At 37.9% G+C, this 23,487-nt stretch overlaps 1 protein-coding gene across 6 annotated transcripts in view; it reads left to right on the top strand.

Moving 5' to 3' along the window:
* Positions 1-23,487, top strand: part of OXR1 (oxidation resistance 1) — a 475,322-nt gene that overhangs the window by 357,711 nt on the left and 94,124 nt on the right. For 2 of the 6 annotated variants that reach the window (XM_059901533.1, XM_059901531.1), the window contains exon 1: positions 17,818-18,110. The exons of 3 other annotated variants lie outside the window; for them this stretch is intronic. In XM_059901533.1, coding sequence (XP_059757516.1) covers positions 17,912-18,110 — 199 coding nt within the window. In that variant the 5' untranslated portion in view covers positions 17,818-17,911. Of the gene's footprint in view, positions 1-17,805; positions 18,111-23,487 lie in introns of those variants that run through there. One more of the 6 variants, XM_059901535.1, reaches the window with a different exon arrangement.

Here is a 23,487-nt window from a genome sequence, read left to right as displayed (position 1 = left end):
TAGCACCTAATGGTTAATGATGAATGTCCAAATCTTTTAAAATTTAGGCATGTATACCAAGATATGTAGGGGTGAAATAATATGGCTGGAATTTGCTTTAAAATGTCACGGTAAATACAGTAGCAGTAAGTGATACAAATGTGGCAAAATCTTGAAAATTGTTGTATCTGTCATTCTGCTCTTCTATCTACTTTTGAATGTTAGAATATTTCATAAATTTATTAAAAAAAAATCAAAATAGGGACTTCCCTGGTGGTCCAGTGGTTAAGAATCTGCCTTCCAATGCAGGGGATGCAGGTTCGATCCCTGGTTGGGGAACTGAGATCTCACGTGCTGCGGGCCAACTAAGCCCACGTGCCACAACTAGAGAGAAGCCTGCATGCCACAACTAAGACCCAACGCAGCCAAATAAATATAAATAAATAAATATTTTTAAAAAGCAAAATAAATGGACTTATGCCCTAGAAATTGTAGAAATAACTAAAAGAAGTCTCATGGTAGAAAGGGTTAATCATTTCGCAGAACGTCAGAGAATCTTTCTCCAAAGGATTTAAATAATAGCACACATTTTTTGGTCTATGGGCAATTTTAGATATAGTCTTGGTAAAAACCAGAAGACTTAAAAAAATCGGCCAAGCTCCCTTTCTCAAAAATGATTCTGTGGTAGATGTTATACTTTGTGAATACTTCGGGCCATTGGTCTTAGATTTAATGCCTTAGCTGTGTTTAAAAACAAGAAAAAGCAGTTGGTGATGCCTCTCTTCTAGCCCTGTGTTTCCTCTCTTGTGGCATTCTTCACTTTAATGGTTGACTGATGGAATGTTGAGCTACATAGTCATCCAAATCAAGCATTTAATAGAGAGTCCTGTACTGATCTCATTCTGTTGAGAGTCTATGCCTGTAAGTGCAGACTAAGGCCTTTTGATGTTATGTGATCAATAGGAAACCCTTTAAGCTGGTATGTATTTGTCATATAGAAAGGCATTCCTTTCAACATCATATAAACCCTTGATGTACTTAACCACTGCAAAGCATTTTTTTTCTTTTTTAATTTTTATTTATTTATTTATTATTTATGGCTGTGTTGGGTCTTCGTTTCTGTGCGAGGGCTTTCTCTAGTTGCGGCAAGTGGGGGCCACGCTTCATCGTGGTGCGCGGGCCTCTCACTGTCGCGGCCTCTCTTATTGCAGAGCACAGGCTCCAGACGCACAGGCTCAGCAATTGTGGCTCACGGGCCTAGTCGCTCCGCGGCATGTGGGATCTTCCCAGACCAGGGCTCGAACCCGTGTCCCCTGCATTGGCAGGCAGATTCTCAACCACTGCGCCACCAGGGAAGCCCAGCATATCATTTTTTGTTTCTGGAAAAGGGTGCAAAAGAGAATTCCACAAGCTATTAAAAAGGGGAACCAAGTACTTTTGCAGCTTATTAAGTGGCAGTATTTGTGGTAGTATGTTTTATATATTCTGGCTCCTTCCTATAGCTACCTAAGAATGGTTCTCAGAGACTAAATAATAAACTCTGCCAACAACCCCAGATGTAGACATTATACTGTTTACAGGTGAACAACTGACCCTGACTGGTTTAGTAGGTGCCTTGTGTTTATGGAGTGAGTCAGTGGATGAGCAAGAATTTGCTTCCAGAAACCTTCCCATTTGAACCACAAGTAGTTTTCCCTACATGGCACTATATTTTGGTCTGTTGGTTTGGATTTTATGGAATAACCTAGAGGATCTAAGGTTTTCCTTTGATGAATATGTATTTGGAGGAATAAATGAGTAATGGGATAGTGGAGGGAATTTTGGTTCTGACTCTGAATCAGAGAGTGACTGACACTCAGGTGCCGCTCCTTACACTTCTCTAATTTAGGCTGTGCCCCGAGAGCCTCCCTATTTATAGGAAGCTGCTTTGTTAGATGTGTGTGGTTTTTGATTTTTTAGACACAAGTTCTTTTCTCTCTCTCTTCCTATTCTTCCTGTAGATGCCCAATCGGCTAGTATTTCTTGCTCTGTTCTTTTCACGAGGGCAGCCTCTGCATGAAATTTTATATATTGCTCATTAGCCTTCAGTACAAACAAAAACCTGTTAGTCAAACCATGATCTTTTTTCTTTTTTTTTTGAAGTATAGCTGATTTACAATGTTGTGTCAGTTTCTGGTGTGCAGCAAAGTGGTTCAGTTATATATATATTCTTTTTCAAATTCTTTTCCATTATAGTTTATTAAAAGATATTGAATATAGCTCCCAGTGGTATACAGTAGGACCTTGTTGTTTATCTATTTTATATATAGTAGTTTGTATCTGCTAATCCCAAACTCCTAATTTATCCCCCCCACCTTTTCCCTTTGGTAACCATAAGTTTGTTTTCTATGTCTGTGAGTCTGTTTTTGTTTTGTAAATAAGTTCATTTGTGTCATATTTTAGATTCCACATGTAACTGATATCATATGGTATTTGTCTTTCTCTTTCTCACTTACTTCACTTAATATCATAATTTCTAGGTCCATCCATGTTGCTGCAAATGGCATTATTACATTCTTTTTTATGGTTGAGTAGTATTCCATTGTGTATATATACCACATCTTCTTTATCCATTCATCATGGACATTTAGGTTGCTTCTATATCTTGGCTATTGTAAATAGTGCTGCTATGAACATTGGGGTGCATGTATCTTTTCAAATAAGAGTTTTCATCTTTTCTGGACATATGCCCAGGAGTGGGATTGCTGGATCATATGGCAACTCTATTTTTAGTTTTTTAAGGAACCTCCATACTGTTTTCCATAGTGGCTGTACCAATTTACATTCCCAGCAATGGTGCAGGAGGGTTCCTTTTTCTCCACACCCTCTCCAGCACTTACTATTTGTAGACTTTCTGATGATGGCCATTGGGACCAGTGTGAGGTGATACCTCATTACAGTTTTGATTTGCATTTCTCTAATAATTAGTGATGTTGAGCAGCTTTTCATGTGCTTCTTGGCCATCTGTATGTCTTCTTTGGAGAAATGTCTATTTAGGTCTTCTGCCCATTTTTGGATTGGCAAACTGTGATTTTTTTGGCATTCTGCAAACATGTTCCACACACCTCTGTACCCTTCAGCTTGTTTGTTCTGCTAACCTTGTTGCTACTGTTAAAATTGTTTATTATTATAAAATATAACAATATTTCCAAAGCTCTAAAATACCTTTATTACTGTAGATGAACTTTATAGGAAGCACGATGCAAAGTTTCATAGCCCAAAGAATTAATAAATATAGCAAAAATAGTAGATCCTTTTGCTATTTTAAAAGAATATCATTATATTAAATAAAAAGCTTTGATGTATGTGTCTACGCATGTGTGTATATCCCAAATAGGTTCTATTAGAGAAATAAGATGGTCAGAGTGTACTGTCTAAGGATAATTATCCCCCAAAAAAGGTAACATCAAGACAGATATAAAGATTAACACGTTAAATATTTTATTTAACTCATTAATTACGGAAGCAGTAAGATGTTACAACCAATTTAAAGGAGAATCCAAACAGACATAGAACAGGCTTATTAGAATGAATGTGCAGATGGGGACACATTCTTCCACTGTCGGTGAAGAAAGTCAATTCAAAGTCTGTTGGACAGAATTTGCATAAACAAGAATGTCTTTGTTTATAGACAAGAATAATTTTGCATAGCTCTCAGCTTTTACACTTTATAGAGTTGTAAATTAGGTTCCATAGAATCAAAAGCAGATAACCCAGAAGAGTGTACTCTAGACACTGCATAGTTTTTCCACTGAAGCACAGAATTATTTTTCCCTTACAATACTGTATCCCTAAGTGCATTGTTACTATCAGTGATCCTCTGCTATCAGTACAAAAAAGTCCAAATTCCTTAGACATTCACAATTTAGCTTCAGCCTCTTTCCAATTTCTGTTCTCCAGCTCAACACCCTTAAACCCTACTTTCTTCAGCCAAAGTTAACTACATTCCACTAATTCTACTAATCCTTCAAGTCGCAATTGTCACTTCCTCCAAAAAGCCACGTTGTACTTTATCTATTTGAACTAGGAATTACCATACCTCCACTTGAGACTCATCACACTTTTTTCCGTACACTTGCTGTGTATTGACCATCTGCTGTGATCTACAGTAGTTCTCAAACCTAAGAGTACATCAGGATTACCTGGAGAGCTAGTTAAAACACAGATTTCTGGGCTCTGCCCATCCTCTGATTCAGTGGAGCTGAGCTTGAGCCTGAGAATTTGTATTTCTTACAAGATCCCAGATGATGCTGATGATACTGGTCTGAAGATAACACTTTGATAACCACCTGCCCAGAAGAACCCTGTAAAAAACTGCAAATAAGATTAATGAGACATAGATAGCCCTTTAGGAATTCATAATCTAATGGAAATGTCAAAAGCTGGCTCCCCTAAGACTACCTTTTGGTAAGACAAAACTGAGTTTATTGAGGTAGAGAGAATACCACCTCAACAGAGCCTTTTACGTGCCTTGTGTTGGGGGTGAGGAGAAGTCAGGGGGAGTAATAGCTGAGATTTTTGAGATTTTCAAGTTTGATTTAAAGCAGGTCTTCCAGTGTAACAACTTGGGTAGGACTGGGTAAGAATCATGGTATGATAGTTTAGAATTGACAGAATAAGATGAGGATTTTGAGGCAAGGGGTTCAAAGAGCTCTGGTATGTAAACTGTCGATTGATGCTTTCTGTTAAAGAGTTGATGTGTTCATTCAGGATGTTTCTGAAATGAACCAGAGGACAGTAGAGTAGTAAAGTCATATTAATGTAGACAGTCAACTAATAGTTTCAGAGACAGACACATAAAGTGTGTCTGGAAATACCAAGTACATGTCTCATAAACATTCAAAATTTTGGAGGAGTGGAAAGAATTCATATTTATTAAGAACCAATTATATTACACATACAGTGAAGTGCATGTGTGTGTATATATGTGTGTGTGTGTGTATATTTCAACTAACTGTATATGTATATTAGATTTTTGTGATAATTATGATTATCCCTAGCTAATGCGGATAATCCTTATTGGGACCTCAGGATAAGAGGACCTTTGGATAGAGCTCTTTTTATATTATCCAAAACTCATGGTCTCTTCTTTTTGGGAGAGATAAGTAGTGAGTATGATGATTTTAAAACACAGTAATCCTCTATATAGAAATAATAGAAATAAGTATATATTTTTAAAAGCCTGATTGGCAAGTGAGCTTTACTTTGGGAAGTAACTCAAGCTCTAACCTTTCGTGGCATAAAATTGACATCTGTTACCATGCAAATCAATTTTTAGGAACACCCTAAGGTGAGTGTATTAAAGTTACACCTGAAAAAGACAAATTAAATCTTTTGAAATTCAAATTCTGGCACATGATTCAATGTTTAAGCTCTTGAAGAAATAGTTAAAACTTTGTACCAAATACACCCTATGTTCGGTCACAATACTTGAAAGAATACCCAGCATGCTTTTTACAGATTCCAAAATCAAACTAGAAAATATGCATGTTATAAAATAAAATGACTTAGATTTATTCATGACAGGCTTATAATGCATATTCTATAAAATCACTGAGGTAAAATTCATTTCAATGTTCTTTTGCTAAAGTTTTGAGAAAACATCTGAAGGTAGCACACCTGTAGAAGTTATCAAATACTTGCCATTCATGCTAATGGTATTCACAGCATAAAAATCTGCCATCTTCAGAAGCATCATTCTATTAGCAATAAACTATTCTGCATGCAGCTATCTTCTCCCTTTGCCATCTGGGCTTTTATGACACCTTTCAGTCCCAGATTTCTCTGTGCTAATTGCAGCTAAGTCAAATTGGTGCAAACAGGACTTCAGAGAGTAGGGTGTCTTAACTGGGACCACACAGATTTTGAAACAGTAAGTGCAAATGTGGGGCTGAAAGAGAAAGCACAGAAAGATATGGCAGGAAGTGGCCATAGCCTGCCCCACATCTTCTCTGTAATGAGATGGAGAGGTATCAGGATCAAGAGAAACATGCTATCTCCATGCACAACATTAACTAAAATGCAAATGTAAAAGAATATTAAATATTACTTTAGCTAGGCAGAGGATGAAATAAGGCTGTTTGAGGACAAACTATAGAAGTTGCCAGAGGCATAATGCAGTTATCTTTCCCAGCATCTACTAGATCTGGGTTTCTCCACCTGGGCGCTATTGGCATTTGAAGCTGGATAACTCTTCGTTGTGGGAGGTGTCCTGAGCATTGTAAGGTCTTAAGCAGCATCCTTGGCCTCAACCTACTATATGCCAGTAGCACACCCTCAGTTTGACAACCCAAAATATCTCCAAAGTTTGCTAAATTTTCCCTTGGGGTAGGGTTGCCAGATTTAGCAAGCAAAATTAGAGGACCCCGAGGTAAATTTGAATTTCTGATAAACAGCACATAACTTTTTGGTATTAAGTATGTCCCATGCAACATTTGGTATAGAATTGTACTAAAAATTTATTCATTGTTTATCTGAAATTCAAATTTAACTGGGAGGCCTGTATTTTATTTAGTAACCCTACTGGGAGACAAAATTGCCCATGATTGAAAACCCCTGTGCTGTAGATATCACTAAATTAAGAGCAAACACCCAAGAGACTCTTAACTGACTTGACTGACAGTGTTGCTTTCCTTTACCTCTCTGAGGTTACCAGTAATCTTGTTTACAAAGGGAGGGTTCATTAACTTTCCCCTCAGGGTTGACATGAGATCTAAAGGAAATAATGTATGAAAAACCCTTAGTACAATGCCTGGCATAGTAAGCAATTGATATATGTTCATTATTATTACCTTAGGATCCCTCACAAGATGGTATTATAATAGTTACTGGTCTCTGGACTTAATTTTCACTAACAGGAAAGACTGTATTACAGAAACAACAGGAACCCAGCAGTGATTCTCAATCTTGGCTATGCAATGAAATCACCTAGGCAGTGTCCTCCCTGATGTCTGTATCCTACCTCTAAGAGATTTGGATTTCATTGATCGGGAAGGTGGCCTGAGCACTGGGATTTCAGAAGATCCACAGAGGTCCTAAAATGTGTAGCTAAGGCTGAGAACCACAGTTTGAGAGAAAAGTGTTGGATAGTTCGTACTCCTTAATAATGAAGAGAGGGAGTAAGCTATACGTAATTACCTCTGATTCTTGGGTTGTAGAAAACTGGGTTGGGATCCAATCTAGAGAAAAGATGGACATGATTTCATTCATTCATTCATTCATTCAATAGATACAATACCTGAGCGCCTACGATGTGCCAGGCCACGTTCTAAGCAGTGAAGGGAGTCCCTGTACTTGTTGAATGCTAGTACAGAGAGACAGACAATAAATAAGACGTTTTAATCTAATTTCAAAGATTAAAACTGAAGCCTGCATGAGAGATGATAGCATTATAAACAAAGTCCTCAATACTCTTATTGAGAAAGCAAAATGGGGAGAAATCAGTGTGACTTAACATGTTCTCTGAGTTTAATTCCTAGAAGAGATAAAAGTAGGAAGGGCATATTAACCAGGACAAGTAAAAGGATGGCATAAAACTGTAAAGAGTGTTAGAAAGGTCAAAACACAGAGCAAGGTTTCAGAAACACTAAAGGAACTAGCCAACTAGGATCATTGTGTGAAAAGGGAAGTCTTAGAATAAAGGAGAATAAGAAGCCGGTATGAGGCTCTCTTCTTGAGGAAGATGTGCTTCGTTGAACCGATTATTAACAGGCAGAACAACTGTGCCTATTTTGCTTTTTCTCAATTAAGAATGAATGAGCTACATGTCAATTTAATAATCTAGCCAGGAGAACCTAGAAGGGTAGAGGAAAGTTTTCTTCCTCCCCAACAGAGCACTGATCATATGTCAGGCCTGTGTCAAATGATATGAACTTACACTGTTTTCATTAAACACTAGGTCACCATTGCTACCCCAGTGTGATAGCTGAGGAAACTGAGGCTAGGCAGTGTTCACTGAGTTATTCACGAATACAAATCAGGAAGCACTAGAGGCAGAAGGTTGTCTGTCTGGTTTAGCATCTCCCTGGTGCCTAGTCAGGGCCCCACATCTGTTGACTGATTGAATCAATAAACAAACCCCTGAGCATTATTTAAAAAAAAAAAAAAATGATTGAGCTACTAGAAAATACAAAACAAAAACTGTGACATGGAGATTTATAGGCTAAGGTAGGTGAGGATATAGTGAAAGACCACTGACATCCACTTTGCATAACTTTTAACCTCTTTGTCCAGAAAACTTGATTATCAGGATATTTTGCTATGTGGTCACAGACCCTTTGGTAGTAATATGATGAGAATGATAGTGTATTTGTGAAAATTTTACTCCCTTTTGTAACAAACAAACCTCAAATATATATAATGACTTAAATACAAGAGAAATTTATTTCTTGTTCAAGTCCAAGATTGGTGTTCCTGAATGGTGGCTCCCCTCTAAGAGTAGATTCAGGGACCCAGGTTCCTTCTATCTCGTGGCTCTACCATCTTTAACAAATGGCTTCTTGGGTTTTCCTGCTTATCTGCTTCCAGGCTGTGAAAGGAAAAGACCGTGAAGGGTCATCAGTGGGATGCTCTTGTGAGCCAAGCCTGGAAGTAGCACACATCACTTTAGCAATCCTTCCGTTGGCTAGAACTCAGTCACTTGGGCACCGTGATCAAAAAGAAAGCTGGGAAATATAGTATGCCCAGGAAGAATAATCAGATTTGTTGACAGATAACCAGTCTTTACCAGGATAATAGGAGATCTGCCAGAAAACTATAGTTAGATGAATAATTCAAATTTCAAAGGATGGGGCTGAAATGGAGTTGAAGGATACAGAAACAACAAAGGTTTGAAACCCATTGGGAGGGGAAAAACAGTGATCATGTGGAGTGTGTACCTCATCTTCTTCTGTACATTAGAAAGGCATTTGACAAATACATGACATAGTTGATAAATGAAAACTGGGTGATGGTATCATTTAGTGGATTCATACTTCTTCAGATAAGTGTGTCCAGTGAGTGGTAATCATTGTCAACCATGAAGGCACTCTCTTGTGCTGTGCCCTGGGACTCTCCTTGCCCATGTCCCAAATATTTTTAGGAACAACTCGAATAGAGATAAATTTGTGGCTGAGTCAGGGAAAGAGCTACTTGAATGATACTTCAGTGAAAGAATCAAGAGTAGTTTCAAAATGATCTCAGCAATCTAGAACATGGGTCAGCAGAATTTTTCTGAAAACAGCATGGAAGTAAATATTTGGGGCTTTTGGGTCATAAGGTCTCTGTCACAACTAGTCATCTCTGCTGTTGTAGCATAAAAGCAGCTATAGACAATACATAAGTGAACTGGCGTGGCTGTGTTCCAGTAAGACTGAATTGATAAAAATAGGTACCAGGCCAGATTTGATCCATAAGCCATACTTTGTTGAACCCTGATCTAGAAGTATAGGCTGAAATTTGAAGGCAATAAATCTAAATTTGTTTACTCAAGGCCAAGGGACAATGGGTCTAACACTGAACATGTGTGATATCCTTTCTAATCAAAATAGAGCTACAAGATAGGTATTATTTGCTCTTATTTTATAGATAAGAAAGCTACATCTCGAAAGTAAATAGTTTGACCTAGCTCTCACATCTGGAAAACACTTTATGGGACATCCTGCCACTTTAACAAATGTTTGGGTGAATTGAGAGTCACAGCTCATTGCTCAAGTCAAAGATGGAGTACTTCATGTGGCAGCACTCCCTGTAGAAAAGCCCTGGGTTCTTCTGGCTCTGCTCTTATCCAAGTGTGTGACCTTGAGAGATTCGCTTGACTTCTCTGGGTCTTAGCTAACAAATCAGCATATAAGAGGCTCAAATAGATAAACACCAAGGTCTCTCTCAGGTCTAACAGGGTTGCTATTACTAAATTAAGGGCAGCATGTGAAAGAGAATTGAGACTTACTCTTTATAGCTCTAAAAGCAATTTTTTTTAAACTTCTTCTAATATAGTTTTACCTAAAACCAATATATAAAACATAAAAATGACATTTTATGAGCATACATTTGTTTTACAAGTTCAAATTTATAATATTTTCTGATCATAAAGACATTTATTGAGAGAATTAGGCTGATATGAATGAAACTAAAGTTTCAAACTGGGAGTGATGGATGATTGATGGGTTCTTTTTAGCATCAGCACCTCAGCATTCTACTCATTGTGTTTTGGTTTGTTTGCTTGCTTTTGGCTGTGAAATGTCAAGAAAATTCTTATTCACATACATCATTTAAATGGTAAATTAATAAATATTCTTGGAATCTGAAATACTCGTCAGAATATAGAAATGGCAAGAGAGGCCTGAAAAACAAAATGCATGAATTTGACAACATAAATCAGGAAGTCTTTTGTATATTAACTTGGAATATATGATAAAAATCAATGTAAATTAAGCATTTGCAAACCCTTGTATCAGTCAAGGTTGGCTAAGCTTCTGCTATGGTGCCAAATGAACCCCTAAACCTCAGTGGCTTACTGTAATAGTGTTTATTTCTTTATTTCTCGCTCATATTACATGTCCAATTCAGACTGAAGTTGCGGGGAGGGACTCTGATCCACGTAGTTTCTCAGGGATCCAGGTTACTGGAGACGGCTCCACCATCTCATAGCTGTGCCACCTGAAGCAGGTAGTATCCTTGGTTGCTGAGGCAGGGGCAGAGGCATATGGAGTGTAGAGCATTGGCTGCTCTAAAAAGAGGCTGTTTCTTTACACATGTGAGTGTAAAACACATCACTTTTGCTCAGTGTTTGTCAAAACTAGTCTTGTGGCCCTATTTCAGAAGTAAATGTGTGATTTGCGTGAACTAAATATGCAAAGCACTTAGAAGAACTGTAAAGGAGATCTCAAACACGACTCATAATCAAAAAATGAGGTTCCTGAGCCCCACCCTACAACCCCGGAATCAGGATCTCTGAGGTATAGTAGGGAAATCTGTATTTTTTTAAATGTTCCACAGCTGATTCTCATTATCAGCAGGACGTTGCTGCTGTGAACAGGAATGTTTTTAAAGTAGAGGAAAGGCAACAATTAGATCTATGGATTTGAGATTACCCAGCTGCAGTGTTGGAGATGATTAAAGAGGGTAGAAACTAAAAGCTGGGAGGTTTCATGTCACATAACACGTAGGGTTTAATGACCAAACATAAATGCATGTGTTTATGTATCATGCAGCCTAACAATGCTGTTGTACCTTTCTCTGTATGTTTTAAGAATCTCCTCCCCACCCCTTTCTTCCTTAACTCCAGAAAATTAGTAGAGTAGGCACAAAGTGGCTTCCAACCAGTCTTTGTTCACTTCATTCATTAAATGTTTTTCATGCCACTACTGCTCATGGTGTTGGTTGTAGAGCCAGCTTAGCTCCCATAAGAGGCCCTGGGTAGGGAGTGGGGAGTGGGTTAGGTGGGCTTAGTCTGCTTCTGTCTTGAGAGGTAGCTGGAAGTGGTCAAACTTTTCTTCATGCCTGTTAGAACAGCGTAGAATCTGGTTCTATTGATGTTTCTGTTGCCTTGTGAGAACTAACAGTAGATCTGCAGTGGGAGAGAATGGCCAGTGCATGACTCTTTTGAAAATCAAACCTATCTGGCTAGTGCTGGATCATTTAAGGATTTACCATCCAGGTTTGGGTTTCTCTTCCTATATGCAGTCTGGATTTTGGCTAATTTGCCTGGTACTATTAGCATCTTTCCCAAATGTTGTTTGGGATGGGGAGGTGGGGAGTCAAGGAACCCCCATACACTTTAAGAAGAGGAGTAGGTTCTCTTCCTTTCAGATATTACGCTAGCACTTACCAGTTTTCTGCTCATGTACCCCAGCTGAAACAAGTGGAATATTGATAAGAACTTGGCATTGCTGCCCAGAACTTTGTCTAAGAGAGATGGATGGACTTATAGGCAGGTTCTATTTTTATTGCCATGCTTCATTTTGTCTTGTATTGATAGAGCCCAAAGTTCAATACCCCCATAGGCCCTCCAACAAGAAAAAACAAAAATAATACTATCCAATTACCAGCTACAGACTGAAGCTGGAAACTGGCATTTTGGTATAAAAATAATAACTAGCAAACAGGCTTAGGTTTCTCCCAAGTTATTTTGCTCTTTCTTTTCCTTTTTGCATTTACATTTTTCTAATACCTTTTAAAAAAATACAGAGCAGAGATAGGGAAATTATTTCTAATACAGTCTAAACTAAAACAACTGATAACATACAAATATAAACGTTCATAAGAGACTACTATGAACAATTACATGCCAATAAATTGGATAACTTAGGAAAAATGGATAAATTGCTAGAAAAATTAAACCTAAAACTGAATCATAAAGTAACAGAAAATCTGAACAGATCAATAATGAGTAAGAAGTATGGATCCATAATCAAAACATCCCCAAAAAGAAAGGCCCAGGACCAGATGGTTTCACTGGTGAATTCTACCAAACATTTAAAGAAGAATTAACACCAAAGAAAACTACAGGACACTTATCTCTGATGAATATAGATGCAAAAATTCTTACCAGAATACTAGCAAACAGTGGGATTTATTCCTGGGATGCAGGAATGATTCAACATATGCAAATCAATAAATGTTATATACCACATTATTAAAATGAAAAATAAAACAAATATGATCATCTCAGTAGATACAGAAAAACCATTTGACAAAACTCAATATCCTTCCATGACAAAAACTCTCAATAAATTGGATACAGAAGGAATGTACCTCAAAATAATAAAGGCCATATATATGATAAGCCCACAGCTAAAATCACACTCAGCAATGAAAGGTTGAAAGCTTTTCTTCTAAGATCAGGAAGAAGACTAGGGTGCCCACTGTCACCACTCTTATTCAACATAGTAGTGGAAGTTCCAGCCACAGCACTTAGGCAAGACAAAGAAAAGGCATCCAGATTGGAAAGGAAGAGGTAAAGTTACAGATGATATGATCTTCTATATAGAAAAATCCTAAAGACTCCATAAAAGTACTGTTAGAACTAATAAATAATTTCATAAAGTTGCAGGATACAAATTGACAGAGAAAGTCAGTTTGTTGTATTCATATATGCTAAGAACTATCTGGAAAAGAAATAAAGAACACAATCCCATTTACAATAGCATCAAAAACAATAAAATACTTAGCAATAAATTTAACCAAGGAGGTGAAAGATCGCTACTTTGAAAACTGTAAGACATTGATGAAAGAAATTGAATAAGACACAAATAATGGAAAGGTATCCTGTGTTCATGAGTTGGAAGAATTAATGTTGTTAAAATGTCCATACTACCCAAAGTGTTCTACATATTCAATGCGATCCCTATCAAAATTCCGATGGCATTTTTCATAGAAATAGAACAGACAATGCTAAAATTCATACGGAGCTGCAGAAGACCCCAAACCGCCAAAGCAATCCTGAGAAAGAGGAACAAAGCTGATGCATCACACTTGCTGATTTCAAATTTATTACAAAGTCATAGTAATCAAAACAGTGGGGTACTGGCATAAAAACAGACACATAGATCAATGGAACAGAATCAAGAACCCAGAAATAAATCATGCATATACCATCAACTATAAGGGAGCCAAGAATACAGTTTCTTTAATAAATGTTGCTGGGAAAACTGGATAGTCACATGCAGAAGAATGAAATTCGACCCTATCTTCCAACATACACAAAAATTAACTTGAAACAAGTTAAAGACTCAAATGTGAGACCTAAAACCATAAAACTCCTAAAAGAAAACAGGGAAAATGTTCCTTGACATTGGTCTTGGCAATGCCTTTTTGGATATGACACCAAAAAGCACAGGCAACAAAAACAAAAATAAACCAGTGGGACTACATCACAGTAAAAGAAATAATCAACAAAATAAAAAGCAAACCTAAGGAATGGCAGAAAATATTTGCAAACCACTTATCTGATAAGGGGTTAATATCCAAAATATATATGGAACTCATAAAACTCAGTAGCAAAAAACCAACAATTGAATTAAAAACTGGGCAGAGGATCTGAATAGACATTTTTCCAAAGAAAACATACAAATGGCCAAGAGTTATGTGAAAAGATGTTCAACATCACTAATCATCAGGGAAATGCAAATCAAAACCTCAATGAGATCACCCCACACCTATTAGAATGGCTGCTATCAAAAAGGTAGGAGATAAGTGTTAGCAAGGATGTAGAGAAAAGGGAACCCTCATGCACTGTTGGTGGGGATGTAAATCAGTACAGCCACTATGGAAAACAGTATGGAGCTTCCACAAAAAATTAAAATAGAACTACTGTATGATCCATCAATTCTACTTCTGGGTATATATCCATAGGAAATGTAATCACTGTCTCGAAGAGATATCTGCATCCCCATGTTCACTGCAGCTTTATTCACAATAGCTAAGACATGGAAACAACCTAAATATCCATCAATGGATGAATGGATAAATAAGATGTGATATAGATACACAATGGAATATTATTCAGCCATAAAAAGGAAATACTACTATTTGCAACAACATGGATGGACCTTGAGGGCATTATGTTAAGTGAAATAAGTCAGACAAAGACACATACTGTATGATCTCACTTACATGTAGAATCTAAAAGAAACTGAACTCATAGAAACAGAGAGTAGAATAGTGGTTGCCAGGGTCTGGAGGTTGGGGGAAATGGTGAGATGTTGCTCAAATGGTATAAATTTCCAATTTTAAGTTGAATAACTCGTGGGGATCTAACATATAACATGGTGACTATAGTTAACAATATTATATAGTTGAAAGTTGCTAAGAGAGTAGATCTTAAATGTTCTCATAGCACATATACAAAAAAAGGTAATCATACAAGTTTATAGAAATGTTAATTAACTCTACTGTGGTAATCATTTTGCAATATATACTCCTATCAAATCATCACATTATATACCTTAAACTTAGAATATGTTATATACCAAAAGAATAAATCCAGCAATTCAACTTCTGGGTATAGAGAGAAATGAAAACATATGTCCACAAAAAAATGTGTACATAGATGTTCATAGCAACATTACTCATAATAGCCAAAAAGTGGGAATAATACAAATATCTATCAACTTATAAATGGATAAATAAAATATGATATATCCCTATAATATTATTTGGCAATAAAAAGGAATGACATACTAATACCTGCTACAACATGAATAAGCCTCAGAAACATTAGGCTAAGTGAAAGAAGTCAGACACCAAAGACCAGATATTGTATGATTCCATTTATGTGAAATGTTTATAAAAGGCAAATCCATAGAGACAAAAAGTAGATTAGTGGTTGTCTTTGCCTGTGGTGGGAATAGGGAGTACTAGAAACGGACAAGAAGTTTCTTTGGCGGGTAATAGAAATGTTCAAAAATTAGATCTGGGTGATGGTTTAACAACTGTGTAAATATACTAACAACCATTGAATTGTATACTTTTAATAGATGAATTATATGGTTTGTAAAATCATATGTCAATAAAGTTATTTTTAAAATAAGGCAAAGGGTTGCTGGAGGAGGCATGCACGATATATAAGGACAATTTTTTTTTTTTTCTTAAAGGATGAGAGGAATATATGTGGTGATATGGCATGATAAGGAGGAAGGAACCAGAGTGGAGAGAGAAAAAATAATAAAACGCAAAGGAATAATAAGGCTGACAAGTCACAGACAACATACACCAGACTAAGGCCAAGAATTAATTTGGAGAAGGAGAGGCATGGACAAGAGTAAGGACTTCCTTCCTTCTGAGGCAATATATGGAGATGAGCTTGTAAATTAAAAAGGAAAGGGGAAGAAAAGTGAGAGTGTTTATATTTCATGGCCTATGATTTTGAGTCATTTAGAAGACCAAGTAACATGTTTGAGTAACGAATTTGGTAACTTCAGGAGGATGGCGATGGGTCAGACAACAAATGGGAAGAATAAAAAGGAAATCTGATGAAATGAGTAAAAGGATTTTAGAGACATTAGGGCTTAGCTGAGTTTAAATAAAAACTTGTAAAGCACTTAATCATCAAAGTTATACATTTTTATCCAGCAGCTCTAGCTTTCCATGAAACAGAAGCAGAAAAAATTGATGGGTTAACTGCTTGTAAACCTGTATTTGAACTGGTAGAGTACAGGTTCCTGCTAAGGTTAGATGTAAAAGTGCAGCTTTAATCAGGTATAAAAAACTCAACCACTATTTTGGATATGATCATCACAAACTAATGGCAAATTTGAAGATGTAAAATATATTTTAGAAAAAGGATTTCACTGTAGTTAATCAGGATTAGACTTAAGTCATTGAAATTCAATTTTTAAAGCTTACTGAGCCTCTCTGAGATCTTGGAAGTGGTGCTAAGCTTGGTAATGCTTCCTTCCTTATCAAATGGAAATCGCAGAAAAACTGGCAGCCACTTACCACTCTACCACATGGGTTCCAAGGAGGTACAGAAGGAAGTCTGGAGCAGTGCTTTCCTAAGCACATCTGAACACAGGGATGGTTGCTGAATATGCATATTCCTGGGTCCTTATTCAGAAACTGTGAATCACACTCTGGGGGTACAGCCCGGACAGTCTACACATTTAACCAAGTATAAAGGTGATGCTGATGTTAGAATGGTAAAGTTTGTCCAACCTATTAAGAATTTAAGCTGAAAATGGTGATGGTGGGAAAAAGATCAGTCAAATAATTTAAAGGGGGGGGGCAGGGCGGAGGATAATCTTTAACGGTTTGGCAAAATGCTTAAGTTCCTGAAAGATGTTTTCTGGACTCCATTGTTTGGAATGATTAGCTCTTCAACTTCCTAATTCAAACCTTTTCTTCAAATGCATTAATAAATTGGTAATTCCAAGAAAGAGAGTTTATTTACCGCATGGGAAAAACTAAAAGAGCTATAAACAGATGTGAAGGGAAGAGAATAACCAGATCTCACAGGAAACAAAATCGGGTAGTAAATGTCCGTCAAATGTCATTGCTCCTTCTCTGCTTAAAAGAGGATAAAGTTGCACACTGAAGCCCTAATTACCTTGCCTTACAGGACCAGAGTCTTGGAATGTCAAACTCTAACATCAGTTCATAATGCCACGGCGAACTTCGAACGTGACGATTAATGCTTTATTTTACAAAGATGGTCTCATAAGGCTTCCTAGGAAGCATTTTATCTGGGTTGTTTCATGTTAACTACGACTGCAGTTTTACCGTAAAACTTAACATTCTCTCCTTCCTCTCACCCACCCCGCCCCCCAAAATTTCAAACTGCAAAAGTTTCCTGTGGATTGTGCCCCTCCCCCTAACACACATAGACTCACAGAAACTTTTGGACACACAGAAACTTCTGGACACTGCCCTCCTAGGCCCCCAAACTCTCCGCAAATCCAGCAGAGCCTCCCCAGGGTCATCCTTATACCCGGCTCTGCCCTCGGGTTCCGAGGCTCGGCCTCCTCCCCTTTCCCCAGCAGTCCCGAAAGTCCGGTCGGGTCGGGGCTGGGCGGGGTAGGGCGGGGCAGGCGTGCTCCATTGGAGCCAGGCACGTGGGGGGAAGCGGGTAGGTCCGGTTCGGCTTGCTACAAGGCCGCCGCTTTTCGACGCTGCCTCTCTTCCAGGAAGTGTGTATATACTTTATAAGCTAAGTTTGGCCCGAACTGGCGTTTGGAAGCAACAAGAAAAACTTTTCAAAACTTTTGTCCAGCTTCTTTTCCCCCGACGCCTAGTTCCCTGATGGTCCGCCCCGGGGCCAAGTTCCGGACGTCCCCGCCCCTTCCCCCTCCCCGCCTCCTGTGAGGCGTGCGGAGCCACCGCCACCAGTGTCGGCTTGGACGCGTGGGTGGGCGAGCGAGCACCGAGTGGCCGTCTCGGCGGAAACCGTTGGCCTCCTCGGCGCCTGCCCGGCGGCAGCATGGACTACCTGACCACGTTCACGGGGAAGAGCGGGCGCCTTCTGCGAGGCACAGCCAACCGCCTGCGGGGGTTCGGGGGTGGCCGCGAAGCCCGGCAGGTGCGCTTCGAGGATTACCTGAGGGAGCCCGCCCAGGGGGACCCCGGGTGCGGGTCCCCGCCCCACCGGCCCCCGGCGCCGTCCAGCCCGGAGGGACCCGGTGAGCCCAGCCTTCCTTCGCGTCCCGCGCGGCCGACCCGGGCTGAGGGCGGTGGGGGGAGGCGGAGGGGTGGGCGCTGCGCGGGGGGCGAGGCCCCACGGGCCGCCGGCGTGAACAGGGTGGGCGGGGGGCGCGGGCCGGGCGTTGGCAGGTGTGCCCGTGCCGGGATGGCGGCGGGACGGGGGCGAGGAGCGGAGGACTCGCTCTGCTCTGGGGACGGAAGACTTGCTCGTGTCTGCGTCGTAGCTCTTCCTGCTCTGCTCTTCCTGCTTTCTTCACCTATGCTCGACTTTCCTTACCCCGCCAACTATTTCAAGGGTAGGATCCCTTCGTTTTTCCCTCCCCGTGAGAGGTGAATATTGAACCAATTGTGACGCTCGTGTTTTCCCTCTTAGAAATCATTAAGAACGCTGTGCTTGACTTGGGTTTGGTTTGGGTCATTGTTTTTATTTGATATTTGCCAACTGTTAGAATTCACATAAGCACTTAATACGGCTTTGGAAAAGAAAATGTTTAGCGTACACGGGAAGCCAGTGGATTTTTGTGTCGTGTATTTTGAAAGGCTGCGTGTTGTCTTGAGGTGGCAGAACCTGGAAACTTTCCTCAGTTATTATTTCTACTGCCTGTTAAGTTTTCTTTCGTCATAGTGGCGTTGTACTGCCCTTTAAAAAACAGAATCAGTCATAATGAGAGGATATTGATATCTTACGGAATTTTTAAAAGCACTTGCTGAAGCGATATTAGCATCATGCATATGGTAACTTCTCCAATGTCGTTGGCTTCCCCTAGTTAATAAGTGGCAGACCTCTCCTAATCATATTTTATTCTTGTTACCTGTTTTAATATGCATTTTGGTGTTATGAGAGTAAATTATGTGAGTGTTAGTTTAGAAAATAGAGAAAAGTACAAAGAATATAAAATCTATCCATAACCCACATCCTGATATTCATTTTAAAGCACTGAAACTGTGAGGACATCTGTTGATCTGTGTGTGTGTGTGTGTGTGTGTGTGTAATTTAAGCTTTGAAGAAACTTGAATATTAAAATGTAATTTTAGCATGGTCCCTTTTATTAATTTTTCTTCACTTTACATAATATCTTTTCTTCACAATTCTTGTTTATGGCATTAGAAAAATGAAAAAGGGGATGCTTGGTTTCTGCTTTGAAGGATATTAACCAGATGCAGAATCCTCCTAAAAGTGGGACCAGGGATGAGGACTAGAACTTTAAAGTGTTTGAATAAAGGATTTTTTTTTTTTTTATGAGACCTCAGTTTACTAATTGAAAACAATTGAAATGTGACCGGCCTCTAGGTAGATGAAGAACTGAGAAATATGTGGTGTAACTTAACCTGGAAAGGGATATGATGAATACTTTAACAAATATGCCCAAATATATACATCTGATTCATTGATTCAGAAACATTTATTGAGCACACTGCTACATCAAACACTCTCCTTCAGAGTTACAGCTTCAAAATACTATACAAATTCCTCTTCTGCTGAAGCCGCCTTATGAACTCATGGCACTTTCTTTAATATTCATGGTGCCCCCAAATCTCTGACACAAGTTAGAAAGGCCTTGTGATGTCAGTTTATGACCAAGGTCAGAGGACAGGTACTTTCTAGCATTAACTAGCTGAAAGAATTTGTATAAATTACTTAATCTCTTTGGGTGTATATTTTCTTGTTTTAAATGAGGTTGATTGGATGATCTCAGAGGTTCTCGACTCTGGAGCTCTTTTTTCATTTGGAACAGAATTAGTGAAAAAGATAGATGGTAAAGCTACAAATTAAATAGCATTTGGGGTTAAAAACATTGTAAGTCTATAAAGTTATGCCTACAGAGTTCTGAAGGTAGTTCAAAAGATGAATACCCCAGCAATAACTTGATTACCCCCTCTCACTCTTAGAATAAGTATAGCTTCCTCAGTTGACTCCTTTGAGAGGCAACATGTATACATACAGATAAAAAATAAATGGTTCTTCATTAATTTCTAGGCAGCCTTTGCTTAAAATGAGAACTCTTTTCTTGGCAGCTGCCTACCAGATAGGTTTTGGGTATAGGGTTTTTCTTTACATTTGTGTCCTTTGGAATGAGTATTTGTTAGTCTGTTTAAAGGATTTCTTCTACTCTTTCTGCTTGTGACTACCTTTATTTTAGATTTTTGTAACAGCTGCTTAAGTTCCCTGTTATTTGTCACCCTTCCTTCAGTTCTTTAAAATGTCCTGTGTGTTGTAGCAGTATGTCTTGTGCAGACACTTCTACACTTGTAGATCGGCTACACTCCAGGACTCCATTTGTTGTTTGTGATCTTACCCCTCACCATTTCATGTTCAGTAAAGATGTTGATAAAATAGTTTTACCATTGACAGTTTAAGGATGGACCAGATAAAACTTTGGTCATATGTTTCTGATTTTAACTCTTTCTATAAACAGACTGCTTACCTGACAGTGTTAACTGATGCCTTCACTCCTCTCCAAGGTGGCTGCTTTTGCTTTTACCAGTTTTCAGTGTTTGCTGACTCCAACATTATAGTCCCCTCAGGAAAATCTAATTGGGACTTAGACACATTAAGGAGCTTATCACACCATTGCTCTAGTTAATAACAATTACAAAGAATACACACTATGACACAATTTTTGCTCCTGCTTAAAGAGTAAATTATGTTCTGATTCAAAAAAATTTTTAGACCTTGAGTATAGATCAGGTTTGGAGGCATCACCATAAGCCTGTATTGGGTAACCTTTAAAAGTCGTCAGTTACTAGATCACATGGTAATAAGTAAAAAAATTTAACATATTTAGAGTTTCAACTTAATTGTAGCATAGTTTTTATCATAAACTTCCCTGTTACGTCAACTCTGTTCTCCCACTTGGTGACAGTATACTTTAAATACATCTCACTCCTATTTGAAGTTTCTTTTCATTTACTTTTACCAATTAAAACAATATCTTTTGGGGAAATGACAAGAATAAGAGTGGCTAAGAACATTTTCTATGGAGCAGGCACCAGCAGAAATTTTTATTTAATCCTAATAACAACTCTGTGAGATAGGTACTATTATTATCCCATTTTCCTAACAAAGAATCTGGGCCAGGCAAAGAAATAAGGGATATAGAATCCATTTGAGTGTTACCTTCCTATTTGTAAGAGTTATGTCAGATGGGGAAAGATGTGAGAAGAATGCAAAATTCTATCATGTGTGATGTTAAAGTTAAAACAAGTTAAATTAGGTAAAGGATAGGATGGATAGTCACTGAAATTTCTTTAGAATCAGAAGGATATTAAAATGAGATGAAAACGTAAAATCCAAGGAAGGTGTAAGAAAACTTAGATATATTTTAGGTTGGAAATTGCAGATGCAGATTGTCTGGAAGAGTTAGATAATAGTTTATCTTAAACCCAGAGAAGACCAAGTGCCTGTATAGGATTTGGAGTCCCAGTTGTTACTATTAAAAAAACAACTCATGGTGCTGGTTACTCATGGAAGAGGATAACCCTAGATGTCTGCAGTCTTAGTCTCATTTCCTAAGGTGAGGGGGAGAAGAATCTCTTCTTGATAAACAACCTCAATCTGCTCTGATGGTAACTCCAGCTAAGTTTGAGGTCTTAATATTGTTTCCTTTGTCCATTGGTTCTCAAGCATGAAGTAGATTTGCCCATTTTAGAATTGCTGCTCACCTCACTGGATGGCTGAACTCAAGGCTTTTATATTATCTGTGTTTTAGGACAAAACTGCCTCTGAGTAGTTGAGGCTACAATAAAGCAATGAGTCTCAGACTTTAGTGTGCCTCAGAATCACCCGAAGGCTTGTTTAAAATGTTGGACCCCTCCTCTAGAGTTTCTGATTCAGTACTTCTGAGCCAGGACCCATAATTTGCATTTCTGACAACTTCTAAAGTAATGCCAGTGCTGCTGATCTGGGGACCACACTTTGAGAATCACTGCTTTCTTTAGTGGGTAAGTCTTTTACCCTTGTTATGGTTAGAAGTAAATATGGAAATGATGAAGTTTGTTAAATGCTTAGTATTTTTGTATTAAGTTTAGGAATAATCAGTGTATTTGGTCTTTAAAATATTTGTTATATTTCAGAGAATTAGGCCTATTAGAGTGCATACAAATTAGTCTAAGAATCTAATTGAAGATGAATACTTATGTAATTGTTTTTTGAGTGATTTTAAGTTAAAAGGTGCAAGTATTTGGCTAAATTTTGAAACTATTGGAATGTTTAAGAGAACTTAACATTCATTATATTTAACACTTTATTGTAATGTATTTACTAGAGTTAAGTTTTTAGAAAGGTTTTCTTGTTAGAGGCAATTAAAGTGTTTACGATAGTAGATGTATAAATACAATTTAGTATATATATGTGAGAGAATTTAATTACTCGTTTGTATTTAAGGATATTTAGTTTGTTTTCTGTTTGAGTTGATTAACTATCAAAAGCACCTTAGAAAGTGTGTTAAATTTACTAGTTTTATAAATAGAATACACTTATAGTTGAAGGCTTAAAGGAAAACTAGATTTTTTTTATTTGTACTTCAATAAATCAAACATTAATTAAAAAGTAAAGTAACTGCAAATAGTTTTTTTCTGTGTTTATAAAGACTCCCTAATGGCCATCAGCAAACTTACATTGAGACTCTTGATACATTTTTTTGAATGAATGAATATTAGTACAAAAAAGGGGCATGTTTTAAGACCAAATTAATGTATTAGAGAAAGGCCAAAAATTAGCCTTTGTTTTCTAGCAATCAGTGAAAAAGGGAAATGTGATCAGACATAAATCACAGTGTCTCTAAGATAAAGATAAACCCGTTGCTTAGGCAGGTAAGAAAAACACAACTTTTCCTGATAGAATAAAGAGAAAAAATTCTCATGGAATTCTAATATAGCAAAAAATGTCCTCATCATCTTTATAGTAAATACAGATTCTAATTTCAAAAAGCTATTTTTTAACACCGTTCTTTAATGTAGTTCAGTGGTGTGACAACAAAATGCAAGGTAGTAAAAACAGTTCTATACACAACGAAAACAGTTAACCCAAATATGCAGTTATCTGTTGGTTTGTCTTAACTGAGGGGTAGGTGCTAGATTATAAACTTTGGTAAAATTAATGCATGCTAACTATGAAGAAGTCATACATAATAAAGATTAAAGCTTAAAAGCCACCTCCAATCCAACTATATAGTGATGTCATTAATGTTAGGGTAGGCATTATTGTTAAGATCTATTTTATGAATATATACGTATAAAATGATGGATAGATGGTTAGAAGGAAAGAGTGACTGAAAGATATTTGTTTGCCTTAAGAAAGTATTTCCTAAATGGTGTGTCTAAAGTTAAGCAGAATCTGCAAAAATATTAAGAGAT

This window comes from Balaenoptera ricei, chromosome 17, assembly GCF_028023285.1.
Source record: "Balaenoptera ricei isolate mBalRic1 chromosome 17, mBalRic1.hap2, whole genome shotgun sequence".
NCBI lineage: Eukaryota > Metazoa > Chordata > Mammalia > Artiodactyla > Balaenopteridae > Balaenoptera > Balaenoptera ricei.
This window is presented reverse-complemented; position numbering and strand designations above follow the sequence as displayed.